Source organism: the organism of the source record quoted next, unplaced genomic scaffold (genome assembly GCF_019419815.1).
Source record: "Pyrus x bretschneideri cultivar Hongxiangsu unplaced genomic scaffold, Pyrus_bretschneideri_v1 Contig5, whole genome shotgun sequence".
NCBI classification, from domain to species: Eukaryota; Viridiplantae; Streptophyta; class Magnoliopsida; order Rosales; family Rosaceae; genus Pyrus; species Pyrus x bretschneideri.
In genome coordinates this window covers 10,558,227-10,573,138 of record NW_025999787.1, presented here as the reverse complement: position 1 = coordinate 10,573,138, position 14,912 = coordinate 10,558,227, and the positions used below count along the sequence as shown (strand labels likewise).

At 34.5% G+C, this 14,912-nt stretch overlaps 1 protein-coding gene across 2 annotated transcripts; it reads right to left on the bottom strand.

Annotated features, from left to right (window-relative positions):
- Positions 1–1,712: 1,712 nt before the first annotated feature.
- On the bottom strand, positions 1,713–14,376 carry LOC103960592 (U3 small nucleolar RNA-associated protein 25). 2 transcript variants are annotated; one of them, XM_048569208.1, is made up of 26 exons: positions 14,191–14,376; positions 13,782–13,924; positions 13,525–13,629; positions 13,178–13,313; positions 12,446–12,543; positions 11,893–12,067; positions 11,546–11,690; positions 10,623–10,746; positions 9,949–10,049; positions 9,727–9,858; positions 9,206–9,286; positions 7,906–8,093; positions 6,683–6,755; positions 5,742–5,801; positions 5,581–5,619; positions 5,412–5,500; positions 5,097–5,161; positions 4,894–4,940; positions 4,504–4,563; positions 3,993–4,064; positions 3,301–3,330; positions 3,087–3,181; positions 2,900–3,005; positions 2,674–2,736; positions 2,437–2,508; positions 1,713–2,090 (listed from the first exon to the last, which is right to left on the bottom strand). In XM_048569208.1, exons 2-26 carry the CDS (start codon positions 13,807–13,809, stop codon positions 2,016–2,018), a joined length of 2,259 nt encoding a protein of 752 aa, XP_048425165.1. In that variant the 5' UTR covers positions 13,810–13,924; positions 14,191–14,376; the 3' UTR covers positions 1,713–2,015. The 2 variants fall into 2 exon arrangements, with proteins under 2 accessions (XP_048425165.1, XP_048425166.1); XM_048569209.1 differs by having other exon boundaries at positions 13,525–13,626.
- Between the last annotated feature and the right edge of the window lie 536 nt (positions 14,377–14,912).

Below are 14,912 nucleotides of genomic sequence, written 5' to 3'. Positions count from 1 at the left end.
GAAAATTTGCATTTTTGACAAAAAAACATGGTTTAAAACTCATGGTTTTTAGTCAGTTTTTATAAATTTGTACATAAATCGTCGTTCAAACTATTTATTTTCACCCTCCCCTCACCGTGAAGTTTGAAAATTAAAGTAGTACTTTCCGTTAATATTCTTGAGTGTGGAACCCCATTTTAACAATGTTTTAAGCCTCACTACTATATTTTTCATTTTTTTAGTTCGACTTAAATACTCTACTAAATATACAATTGGTGCTCAATAAATCGTAAATCCGCTTCGAAATGCCTTATAAAATTTTCCTTAATGCTCACGGAAAATATTTCACGAAAATAAAAAATTTGCATTTTTGAAAAAAAAAACGTGTGTTTAACACACTCATGGTTTCTAGTCAGTTTTACAAATTTGTACATAAATTGTCGTTCAAACAATTTACCTTCAAATTCGCTTCAACATGAAGTTAGAAAATTAAAGTAATACTTTCTGTTAATATTCTTGAGAGTGGAACCCTATTTTAACAATGTTTTAGGCCTCACTACTATATTTTTCACTTATTTTTTTAGTTTTCGAATTAAATAACCTACTAAATATATATTTGTAGCTCATTAAATCGCAAATCCGTTACCAAATGCCTTATAAATTTTCCTTAATGCTTACTAAAAATATTTCAAGAAATTGGTTTTTGCATTTTTGCAAATTCGTACATAAATCACCGTTCCATGAATTTATTTTCACCTTCGCCTAAATATGAAGTTTTGAAAATTAAGGTGAGACTTTCCATTGAGATTGTAGAGGGTGGAACCCCATTTGTCAATGTTTTGGTCCTCACTATAGTATTTTTCACTTACTTCTTTCAGTTTTTGGCTTAAATATTCCACTAAGTATACATTTGTTGCTCAATAAATCATCAAACCACTTCCAAACACCTTATAAAGTTTTCCTTAAAACTCGGGGAAAATATTTCACAAAAATAAAAAAATTTCATTTTGACCAAAAAAACGTGTGTCATGGCTTTTAGTCGGCTGTGCAAATTCGTACATAAATCACCATTCAATCTATTTATTTTCACCTTCGCCTCAATGTGAAGTTTTGAAAATTAAAGTGAGACTTTTCATTGAGATTCTTAAGGGTGGACTTTCCATTGCATTATCTTCATGAACAATAGTTGGAGCGCTTGTGTTTTAAGATAAACCACATGAATCTCGAAGACGATGGATCATTGATCTTAACCAAAAACATTCACGGTTGGCTTCATGGAGAGCAAGTAGAGGACATAGCATCTAGTGTTTGTTTCATTGAGGGCCATGATAAGTGAACACGTGTTCGGTTTGTGAGCATGCTTTATACGGATTGCAAAGAAAACCAACATCTGCACCTCCAACAAGATTCTGGTCATGTGCAGGTTTCTCAGAGTAGAGTAGGCTCAAGTATGTTGTCCCACAAAGATATCGTAAAACATCTTCGACTCCCTTCCAATGTCGAATTGTTGGAGCTGAGCTATATCTTGCTAAAAAGTCGATTGAAAAAGCTATACTTGGTCTAATACATTATGTTCAATATAATAAAGCACATATTGCACGCAAATATAGTACTTTTGAACCAAGGATCATTTCATCATGTTTTTTTTGGCGTAATGGATCTTTCTTAATGTCAAGAGACTGATGTATTGAACAATCAAAGCTTTCTTCAATTATCAAAATATTACCACACAATTGAAAAACAAATTCCGAAGTTCTCAATTGCTCATTGTCAAAAAATGATCCCTTGTACAACCTACACATATCAACCTGTCTTGACGCTTTAAAACCCGAGTCAAGGAAAAAAAAATAAATAAAGTACAATGCACGATTTCTTTTAACACTATTGGGTGGAACTAAAAGTTAAACCTACCGGAGCAATGGCCGTGGTTTATACTTGGGTCTTGAAAACCAGCATAGTTATCGTTCTCCGAGCAAGAGTTACTTACCAATTGAAGTCATCGATGTCTCGTCTCATGTTCTGCATTTCCAAGGTCTTCACGAGAAAGAAAACATTTTCATTTTCGATGTCAACATTCTCTTCGCCGAAGCCAATCCCACAATTCTCTCGAGCTGAAATGCAATAAGCGAAAAACAAAAATACACTTGCATATCAAGTTTTTCAGTATTCATTGGTCCGATAATCAAACAAACAAACATAATACAGAATCTAATTCATATTTGCTACATCAGGCAGTGTAAAACGGCAACAGGAGATGAACGAAGTTCATCATATCGATCAGATTCTCACAATTCTGATGTTAGGCGGTTTCTTTATTCAATTGATGAGAACCGTGCCAGTTTCTACTATAAAGGATCACTAAGTTGTTAAACATTCAAAGCTTCTAGCACAACTACCCTATCTCATCCTCATAATCAAAGAACGATCTAGCACACTTTTAAGAGAACAAAACATTACCCGAAGGAGATCAAATTGAGAAAAGAGCACCGTGCATGCCATGTCATTGGACCCATCAAGCATATTAACAACCTGCAATTAAATCAAAACCGCTTTTGGTTTACGAAAAGAAGAATACGACTGTATCTCAAAATGAATTATATAAAGTATCAAAGACACTTCATTATTATTATTTTGTAATTTGGTAGCTCTCCAATTGAGCTTCTTAAAGAGAACGACAATTTGTATTGCGCTCACCTCAGGGTAAAAATCCTTTCTCTCAGGCAGGGAATATATGATTAAATTCTGAATGCCACGAATCTATTCACCACAAAATAATCGTATGTCAGCAACGAGACTCAAAATACTGATTTTATACTTCTGCAAAATACTCTCCAAATTAAGCAACAATATCCAAAATCGAAGGACACAAAATACAACAGCCTTTGGACAAGAAAAGTATGCTCAATGCAGTCTAAAGAACCTTATATCTGTGGTAAAAATGTGATCTCTCAGTGTAAAGCATTATTTTCCGCTTTCCTTCAAAGAACCGAACCCGTGCACGAGAAATATCACTTTGCTCTGCATATCTAACGAGCCACAAAATATTTACTGCGTCAGTACATTTACGACCACACAATCATCACAACATAAATAGGACAGGTTCTTACTCATGAAGTAAACAGAAGGATGCACTCTGTGACTTCAAAAAATTCCGAACTCGAACATATTCAAAGTAAGAACTGATAAATATCATAATCCCGCCCTGAACGAAAGTTTCCAAGTAAAGATATCATGAAAAATTCCAAGGATCATTCAAGGAGAATTTAAACAAAAATTTATTAAAAACTGCAATTTTAAAAATATTAGGCCTCAAATAATTACCTCAACAGAATCTTTTATCTTTGGGAAGAGCTGAAAACAGAAAAAACACCAAACATCTCAAAATATGAGTAAAAAGATGCAAACAAAATCAAGCTAAACTAAAACAGTCAAGCGCAGAGTATTTATTTCAATTTCTTAAGACGCAGCAAGTTCAATGACATGAGTAGGATTTGGGTTAAGATATGGAATATTTTTTCTTTCGAAAAAGACTGAATTTATATCATAAACTTTTCATATTCTCTTCCAACTTCAAGTACAAGTTGTTATAGCTAGTTGCCCCAATCTTCCTAAAAGGCTTGGCACAAAATTATTTAATTCCATAGATTTGACAACACAAAAACTGCAGGAACTATAACTTGAAAATTAAAACTTATCTTTCAAAGAAATTAAGGGGTTGTTTGCTATCCTTCTTGAACTTTTTGTTATTGAAACTAATGGTATTAAGTAATTTAGCTACATTCATCATTTTTGAAAACAAAAAATTGGATCCAAGAAGGATACCAAACAGGCACTAAAGAATTCTTCTTCAAGATGGTTCTATCAAATTAATAACAAAGTATTTAACCACAAGTCATAGAGACCTTCTTTAATAAGTCGAACTATAGCAATTTAGAAATCAAATTATAATTGTTTAATAACAACAAACTATAAAGTCTCTTGCAATTAAGGACGCTCTGGAAAACAGAACAAACCTTTGTAGTAAAATATTCAAAACGAGCATCATCAAAATGTTCTATTGAATCTGCATCAAACCGCTGATAAATCTGGAAGGTTGAAAAGTAACAAAGTGAATTAGCTGAGGAAGTTATTCCATCTGAAACATAATTAAGGAATCAACCTAATTCCTTACACTTTAAGAAGAAACTGAGTACAACGATACATATATATTTTTTTTTTTTATCTAGGTAGCCACTTCTCCTAACATAATAAATATTCAAATGACACCAGGAAACGAAAAAGAACATTTCAGAGTCTCAATGTTGTGTGAACCATATTCCCAACAGGTTCTCAATGAATGAAGTCAAAACAATAATCAATAAAGTGTTGAGAATGAGTCTCACATTGATGGGAGGAGGGACACTTAACATTTCTTTTAATGTTTTAATGCAACATAAATTAATAGAAACATCAACACATCTCAGTGGGTGAAAAATATCACAAAACCATCCACAAATCAACACAAAATAAAGTTCATGCCTATACCTGGCGGACTTGAAGGACCACTTTAGGAAGAACTCCTTTATGTTCATGCACCAGCTTCACCTAAAGTTATCACAAACTCAGTATTTAAGAATTTTTGCATTTTGTGAACCATAAAATAAGCATTGCCAATCTGAATATTTGAAGGAAAATAGAAATTGGAGTTTTCCTTTTGCATTGTGTTGGCAAACAGCCATTTTATATTAATTTATATAGTTTTTTTAATTAATTTAATATTTTCTATTGATATCATTTAATCCATTGTACGATCAGTGGACAGTAGAGCCCAAAAGCATAAGAGAAGACATAAAGCTATAAAAGATATTTTATAGTCCAAAAATATGTGCAAACTGAACAAATAATCAAGCTCTAAATGTTAATTTTTATACATACCTTCCCATGGTAATTACTGCAGTGCTTGTTGAACAAATTGTTTATATCTGCAGTAAAAAGCATCGGTTTAAAGGCTGATCAAGAACTGGAATGCATAAATTATTGATTTTCTTATAATTTTGAATTTTATCACGAGTGAACATCAATATAAAAGAAAGAAAAAAAATTTCACATTTGCCATCAAAGAAAAGGAGAAATCTTACCTGGATTTGAATAATAACTCAGAAGTATTGTTTGCCTATAGAAAGGTGCATATCCATCCAGGTACCTGACCATGAAAAAAATTGTTGAGTTGGTTTTCATGACATGTGATATAGATCAGTAGCTTCACAATCAAATTTCCAATCGGAATACAACATTTTCATAATGAGTTCTACTTCTTGAGATGTTCATAACAATTTAGGTTGTATAGGAAGCACTTTGTTACTAATAGTGTGGGGGAGGAAACTATAAGGATAAATTGCCATGCCTGGCGCAAAACAATGATAATACTTGAAAAGATAGACAGCATAACATACCACGGTCTTATCCGCATGACATCAGTTCCGTGCTGCTTAGATGGTATGTGGTTCAATTGTTCAACAACAGACTTCAAAAAGTCCCAGTTCTGGATATTTTATCAGAAAGAGAAGATATAAATTTTGCAAGCACCATATATTTCAAGTAGATAATTGATCACACTATTACCTGCATCGTTATAACATCTGCATGATCAATAACTAGAACCTGCCACATCAGAACATATGTCTCCATCAATGGAAGGGAACCATCAAAGCATAGGAAAAAAAACCCCATAATAAGCATACAAGCGTACTTCCAAACACTGACAGGTTGGTCAGATATATTACCTCTATGGAAGAAAGATAGTCGACATCTTTTTCTTTATTTAATTTAGCATCATCAATTTTCTGTAAAAATACAGGTCCAGACTCATTATAATAGATATAAAGGAAGTGTAAGCCAATCACAAATGTAAACAAATGACCAACCTCCAACCTTAGAACACATAGATAAAGTCCACACTCCTATATTTAGAAAAAAGTATTTCATTTTAAGATGATTCTTGCAAAGGAGTTGGTGGCTTCAATAGGAAAGTTGGTTACACAAACTAGAGACAATTATATAATTATCCATTCTTTTTAGTTTCTTTCCCAGGAACCTTCAGTTTTCTTCTTGTTATTTAGAGGCAAGAAAGCCAAATGTGTCATTTTAACACATCTTAACTACTTTGATATAAAAGAAAGTAATTTTTGAGAAGACAAGCATGCCTGCATATATCCAAATAATTATGAGAAATTAGATAACCACCTGTACTACAAAAGTCCAAGTAATACGTCTGTTCCAAGCATGCTAAGACTAAAAGAAGTCATAGCTAGTTCTTGTGTCCCTTAAATACAGAATTCAAAACCTTATGTACTTATTTTGCCTCTTAAAATTATTATCACTGTACTGCATCTATTTAAATCACTAAGTGCAATAATTTCCTTATCTAAATCTGCATCCATCTACAAACAGTAAGTTGACCAAGGGTGTGCATGTAAACCTTTACATTAACCATTGATAGGCACTTCTTACTTATCAATTAACTACATTGAAAGTAACAAAGGAAAAAAAGGCAATGCCTCAAAGAAATACATTGGAAGATATAACAAAAATGGACTTCTAGGATTCGATTAATAATGGAATTTTTTTCCGGATTCTGGTTTATAGTAGTAGTTTCATAACAGTTCACCAGTGGAAAAAAATCAGATTAGGAACTTTGAAAGTGAAAATAAAGTTGATCACTTACTTTCAACAAACCAACTGAAGAAGCAACTATAATATCTGAGGTATAGAAATCACTGTACAGCTTTATGCTCCTCCTGCAAGGCAAAGATTAAAAACTGAGTTGAAATCTCAATCTATGTCGTCTCTGTTTAAATGTCCGCCAGTAAATTTTTTGAACAAGAAAAAAAAAAGCATGAAATTGTTAAACAAAAATGAATATAACTTTTAGCACTCTTTGATCACTCTACATTCAACATAATAAGTTAGAATATCGACCAAAAAAAACATAATAAGTTAGAACATCATAAGCGGATGACTTCACAAAATTCTGATATAATCCTTCATTACTTTAACTAATGATTCACAATTAAAAAAATGATTTAAAAGACTTTGTAGCCATTAAAGGATGTAGCTTATGTTGCACTGGGGGCCTGGGGCCAAAAGATCTAAAACCTCAAAATTCCAATTACAGTTTTGCAAGATACAATGAAGCCATCCACACCATTAACAGACAAATTGGTGCTAAACAATATCATAATAGTTCGGCACACACAGAAGAATGCTTCTAAAATGATTCAGTAAAATATTCAAGTGACGGGAAGAGACATGTGCCTTGCTGGCCACTAATGTCGCACTAACTTAAGAAGTACCCATACTAGATTACACAGATATGACTCTTGAATGGTTCACGTTGCATAATCAATGTTCAGTATTAAGTCTACAAATATAAAATAGTTAGATTTTTGATATTGAATAAGGTCATTCCTTTCTTTCATTGAAGCCTAGTGTTAAATTGGACTTTGATTGGTACGAGAGGAATTGTAGGTACTATAATAAAAACATATCACCATGCATATATACGTTAAGTACTATATACCCACAAACATAAATTACATACAGCTTTGCACTTATATATATTTTAAGAACAATGTACCTATTCAACAAACACTGTAACTCTTCTAAAACCCACCACCAGAACCAAACATCAACTGTTGATGCTCACATTGTCCACCCACGTTAAGGCTCAAAACTTACATGTTCTACCAAAGATATACTATCTACTTAAAAGGCCACAAGATACTTGTAAGTTAAATCTCACATATAATATGTTTTTTTTTTAACTTTTCACGTTGCATGGAAGATTACAGAATACCCTTAGTAAAGCAACAATAAGAGCAACCATTCACCAGATGGTCTTTACTAGTCTCAAATAGGTAATCATCGTTATAAGTTAAAGTAACTTACTTTGTGAACTTGATGCCAACCATGAAGTCATCCTTGCTATTTCCTCCAAAAAGTACTTGAAAATCACTAGGCTTTGAAGACTTGTGAGGTTTTAGAATTTCCTGGCCAGGTGGTGTTATTTCTTTTTCATCCTCGTTGTCATCAGTTCCGAACTCTCTAGAAAATCTATCCATGTGCTCCACATTAACCTGAGAAAGAGAACATATGGTATTAAGAATAAGGTAAGCCCCACTTAGTGGGATAAGGCTTTTGTTGTCGTTGTACACCCAGCAATTTCCCAAACTCATTCATGGACTTGAATTTGAAACTGGTTCTCTGCCCACAATCTTTGGGAGTTTCCTATAGCGAATAGTAGGCAGCTACCTCTAGGAATTGGACCCCAGACCACGTGGGAGCAAACCATGGACTTGATGGTTCGACTAAACCCTCATTAATTGATAGATAAATGTGATTATGAGAAAGCAAGTAAAACTCAGAAATATCGATGTAGACATATTCAGAAATTTAGCATAAAGTTTGGAATCTTCTTCAGCAACTAATATATGGTGTACAAAGTTTACCAAGATGAATGCTTGATAATTGAGCTTTCAAGCAACAGAATGTAACAATGTAGCTTCAACTAAGAACAATCTCAACAACCCTAAACATATCAACATATAAGGAATTAAAGAAGTATGCCCTTGGAAGTCGTATCATCAGATAATAACAGACTAATAATTGTATCCTTTGCATTCTTCTACACAATCAAGGATCTGTTTAAATGTGTTTGTGGGTAGAGGAACTGCATATGAGATATGTCGGACAATACACATCCATGTAGAATGAAACATTGGCTCCGTGTATACTCAAGGGGACAACCACCCTCAAAACACGGTGAAAGGCACCCAAAATACTCCAACCTATACAAACGGGAGTCATCCATTACTAAATTCTGAGGTTCTATGTCTATAGGGTAACTGATCCGCATAATTTTCTAGTGATTGCATGTTTGTGGGTATAACTCCTAAATCAAAACTATCAGAGATGCCAAAAGTTGAATAAATAAATGAATAAAATTGAAAGTTTCTATAAGAAAAATTAAACAAGGGTAGAAATAGAAGCAATGTGCAGGGAGCAAGGTAAAAATAGTCCATGAAACGGGGGCACAACCATCGTCCAAACATACTAAAGGATTAAATCTGACCTACCTCACATAGTACCATCAAGAGAAATCTTCACATATTACTTTTACATACAACATTTGTGGAGATCAACCAGTGCATAGCTTGCACAAGAAAAGAAGAAAAATGAAAAGAAATACCTTGTGAGCTGAAGGAGTAAGTTGTATTATCCTCTTAACAACACGGAGTGCAATGCTTGCCATTGGCAATAGGATCAAAACCTGGTAAAGAAATAAAGCAAATCCTCTTCACTATAAATGCAAATTACTATATCTCATTTGAAGATATATGTTCTTTTCTCCACACTAGAGATATGCGTTTTAATTCAAGAGATGACTTTATAAGCAGCATAATGATGATACGATCTACAAGTATAGCCATACAATGTTTACAAAATCAAATTGCAACAATTACAATAACTAGATAGTAGTTCATGGTCCCCGAACCAAGTGTGCCCAAATTTGAAACACAGTGCCCATATAGGACCACAAACAAGATATACACTACTCCCTCTCCACCAAATAAAACAAGATACACACTACATGGCTTGTACAAAAAAAGGATATACACTATTATATGAATGACGTTATAAAAATGATATACACTGTCATGAGGAATCCAAGTCCAGTATATTTATAACAAGAACATCACACTTGTATACCTTAGGACGAGTAAATCCATGGTCCATGAAACTATCATCAGTAGGAATTTCATTATTAGCAGTTTCTCGAAGCTTGGACACTTTTGCATCATTCTTCGTTACAAGATCTCTAGTTTTGAAGACATGATTCAGCTGCATATAATTAATTATTATAAGATGACAATTTCTAAAATAGAACATAAAGATATTGATATTTTTCAAGGAATAGGAACAAGCACATACACACTGCATAATGTATGCATCCATGACATTTGAGTCTTCTGTAGAGCCTCTGTGATAAAAGGGCTTTTTGTTGCAGTGCAATATATCCCGATAGCTGTTGACTGAGGAACGTGTACACATCAAAATTGTAAGAAGCTTACCACTCAAGAAAATTGAAATGAATATTTATGTATAGAATTATTTTCCATACAAAAAACAATCAAGTATTTAGAAATAAGTTATAATTAATGCTAGTATATCATGTCCACTTCTTCCTGTATATCCCTTACTGTACATATGACATTTCATACGGTCACGATTAATAAAGCCTCATGGAAGCTGAAGTTCCACTAATGAAGAATAGGAATGAATCATAACTTGCACTTTCAATATTTCGATTTAACCTTAGTACAGATTAATTTTTTTGTTCAAAAGCTCCATAAGAAAATGTCAGATAAAATCATGTCAAGTTTATAAGGACATATTTAGCATTAAAATTCCACAGTTGCACAATTATCGAGGTGTGTTTTTGGAACAAAGTTGGGAGCTTGAACCCCACCAGCTCCATTAAAAAAATTAAAATCATAGCGATTATTTAAGATAGTAGTAATTATGTGGGGACATGTAGAACTTAATGATATAGATCAAGCCATTGGAATAACAAGTAGCCAGTGCAAGTCAAATTGGGGACTCACACAGGGAGAAGAACAATCTTTCTCTAGATGAATGAAAATCATTGCCTCCAGATTTGCAATAAACATCTAACCAATGCTTATACAACTTTTGCTTCAGACCATAACAAGAGTTGGGGTCGTCATCCTGAAAAAATAATACTCAAAAAATAAAAAATTAAGGGACATTATGAATATAATAGTGCAAACTGCAGAACAAGAAAAAAAATTAAGGGACTGTAATGTATACATATTATACTTAGCATGCGAAGGAACAACATGGATCATGTATTTAAAAAAATTACCAAAAACATTAAAATTTATTGACAAGGAAAAAGTAAAACCCTGAAGGTGAAACACAAGGGATCCATCTCTGCCTAAATAACACTTCAGAAAGTATGAGAGGACCATGAGAATGAATTCATAACCACCCCACACTTTAGATGAATTAAAGCAAAGAGGAACCCCTAAAACTGTCTTTTAAGAACAAAACACACCACAATCTGCTCCTTTCCAACAGAAAGTTGATGAGATTTTTTTTGAGAGAAATGAGTGGTGAGAAGATGGGGATCATAAAATATAGTACATTCTGCAAAACCTAAAAACAAAACGAAAAAGGGTCGGCCAAAGGAACTTGCTAATAAGAGGAATAGTGTATTCTTAGGTTTAAGTTTGTGGAGATTTCAATCAAATGTGGTTTGTCAATAAGAGTAAGTATGATTTGCTCTAAGAGGTGGTTCTTCCAAAGTGTGAAGAGAGCAACTCCTATCATTACTCCCACTATTAAATAGAAGGAATGATAGATAAGGAAGAACAAAGGTGGATTCTGTTGCCTTTACTCTGGAAGGCGCTTCAATGGACAAAACCAATGCAAAAGAGATCATTTCAAGAGCTTTTACAAACAGACATAAAATGAATATAGTGCAAGTCATAAATGGGTAACATACTTTTGTAAAACACTCTCCTGTTCCTGCCCAGTTGCCCTTTGTCATCCCAACAGCAGGCACCTCCCACTCGTATGTCCACTTCTTTTTTGACAGATTTTCAACCTCAGCTTTTGTTAATTTGTGCCCCCAGTGTATATCAAAGGAACTGCACAATACAAGATATAATAGGGGAATATAAAGTGTATATAAGCATACAATCTGATTTAAAAAAGATGCCAAAATGGGAAGACATACAAACATAAAAGCTAGTGGTGATTACATCAAGCTTAACATGGAATACAGTAATAATGTTATTGTATAATATAAATGTAAAATCCAAATGAACAAGATATTTCATGTAAATGCACCTCAAGCACATTGATGGTTCAACAGCAGATTGAGAACTGGTTCCCAGGTCCTGTTCTGCATCCGAATCATGAGTCTCTTCATCATCCAAAGCAGAGGTCTCCTGATCATCCTCATTTTCAGAATCTTCACTATGCTCCTCAATTCCCGCCATTTCAGGGTCATCATCATCAACTCCTATGCAAGTATAGAGCATGAATTAAATAATGTGGAGTGCAGCACAATCTAACACAAAAGATCAATTTGACTCTGCTTATGAATAAGTAAGACTACATCTTAATCTAATATCACATAGGAGATAAAAACTAAAGTAAGCACTCATGCTCACTACAGTAATGTATGCCTTCCATACAACATTGATACATGACTATATGAACCTCAACTATGGGCTTTTGGTCACTTATTTAAAATACAAAGAATGAAAAAGGTTGTGGGATCCAGGAGGCCAGTATGGTTACAATAGGAAATGCACAAGTATTGTGTGCAAAACAATTAGGAGGGCAGAAACAACAAAATTGTTTTCTACTATTTGAATATAAAACATAAACGTTCTACCTTCTTCATCGTTATCCGCATCCTCTGAGTCACTAGAAGATTCACTTCCATCATCTTCGGAATTTTCAGAATCACTTATACCTTCTTCTTGTCTTTTTCTATACAAAAAAGAATTGGATGACAACATTTTAGTTGCAAATTCCTTGAATGAATCAACCAGTTTCAAATTAATAACATTGAGAGAAGAGATTTCCTTTCTTGAACTGCCTAATAATGAACGCACAAAGTTAGATTGCTATCAACTAAAAATGGATGTAGCGCAGGTGTGAATCCAACTTTTTTGAGCTTTATATTTTTCTTAGTCACAATGTGCTGACATAACTCATCAAACCAAAATCCGGCAATACAAACAAAATTGAGTCCATAATGAATTGGAAAGGACATCGCAATCCTTTGTTTTCTTTTGCTAAGTACAGAAGACTACAACGTATGGAGAAATTACAAATGTGAAACCCAGAGTGCACCCTAGAAAGGAGTACTTGACTCCTAAAGGCGCCTCAGAACCTTATAAACCAAATTTTATATGCAACCCTTAAACATCACAGAACAGAGCATAACCAAACTAATAATTGGAGGTCATGTAAGAACCAAAACAAGCTCAAACAACCCAAAAATCACTGCCTTATGCACACTTAATGTTGGGGACAAAAAAAAAACCTTTTAGAGTTTAGCAAATACAAGTAGACGCTAAAAAAACTGAAAATAAACCCAGGACTTTGAGAAAACCCTTACCTCAGCTTATACGCAGCAGAAACAGATTTACTAGATGATCCCAGCGTCATTAACAGTTTATCATACATGGATGGCTCTTTATAAACCGTTTCTTCTTCAGAAACCATGCCGTTAGATTCTTCGTTTGGTAGTTCCCCTGTATTAGAATGATCTTGAATGTGAATATGAAAACAGTGGCAATTAAATCAATATCTCCAATTCATTAACCAGATATAGATCCCCTAACAATTGGGTGGAAACTCTCACAACAGATACAAATGGGAAAAAAAGCCAATTCTCTTCAAAGACTAAAGGTAAAAATTAACACGAATTTGGACTTCAGAAACAATATAAAAAGGTAAAAATACCTGAGGAAGTGGACACGGGACTGTGTGCAACATTTTCTTCTTCAAGACGACGACTTTTCTTGCCCGTGTTGAACCTCTTGGGCATTTTGCGTTTTCCAAATCCTGCTAAGGAAACACAACAATGTCTGACCAGTAAGTATTGCAACGGAAACGAAGAGGAAGCTACAGATTGAACAAAAATTCAATTTCAATGATGCAATGGAGACAAAGAATCATGCTAATTCAGTTCATGGGCAAGGAACCAAACAAAAACTTACCAAGGTTCTTGCCTGATTGTTTTCCCATGCTGAGAGGAAAAAGAAAACCGGAAATTTCGCACCAGAAAATCCCTCAATTCGAGTACAGACTTGGTTTCGGTTAAAGCGACCGGAGGAGGATGAGAGTTTGTTGGAGATGAAGCCTGAGGTCGTTAATTTATAGTCAAACAGAATGCCAAAGCATGAACAGAACATATCAAACAAATTTTAATTCTACAAAAACGAAAAAGAAATTAAATTTTCTCCACCATTTTTTCCACAATAATTTTTCAGCTAGAACTTTGCATCATCAGTCTCTGATAAATTAAGTTTTGACAAATTATGCATAGAATTCCACTTCCATGGTTCGGAACACTCAAAATACCAAATTCAAATCAGAAACGGGAAAATTCGGAGTTTGGGAGCTTACGTTCTGCCTCGCGGTGGTGAAGGCGGGCTCTTGCAACTGCGTTGGGAGGAGACCTACTGGTTTAACGTGTAAGTGAGGAGGAAATCGAGGTTTTTGGGGTTCAAGGATTTTTATTTTATTTTTGTTAGGGTTTAGGGTTTAAGAACGAGGTAGAGGTGGGTTCAGGTACACGGTCCACCCCAACAACATTGATAATATTCTCATTTAACCTACTGTTTAATCCATCAGGATGAGATTTTATCACAAAAAGTTTCGGTGTTAGTTAAAGTGGGATAATTCTATTTAAAGGGTTTGTTCTCAAGCCTTCTGGCCAATGTGGGATAGAGGAATTCTAACATTCCCCCGAATGTGAGATCCTATTTTTATGGGTCACACGTGAAATTTCACACATCGACAACCATGTGGAGCCAAGCCAAAGCTCACTCGTTCGCGTGGGATCAATGAGGACCCACACATTCACGCGGCATCTCTTGGTTATCCGTGCAACCCACGGTGGCTGGGCAAGATGGAAACTTTACTTTGAGAGGGGGGGGGTGGTGGAAGGCGTCGCAGTGGCTGAGCAAGCTGTGCGGCGGAGAAGGCGGTGGCTTGCGATCTCCATGCAACTCGCGGTGGTTGTAGCGAAAGAGGAGTTGCAAATGTTAATATGAATGTGAGAAACTTTTTGTTATAATTCCGAATTGAGTTCTGTTTGCGGTCACGTGTTCGTAAAAATGAGTATT

Coding starts and splice junctions, on each gene's coding strand:
- LOC103960592 (XM_048569208.1), bottom strand. CDS start 13,809: ATGGGAAAACAATCAGGCAAGAACCTTG. Junction 13,630..13,781: donor ACAATCAGGCAAGAACCTTG/GTAAGTTTTTGT, acceptor GTGTTTCCTTAG/CAGGATTTGGAAAACGCAAA. Junction 5,501..5,580: donor CAGATGTTATAACGATGCAG/GTAATAGTGTGA, acceptor TAAAATATCCAG/AACTGGGACTTTTTGAAGTC.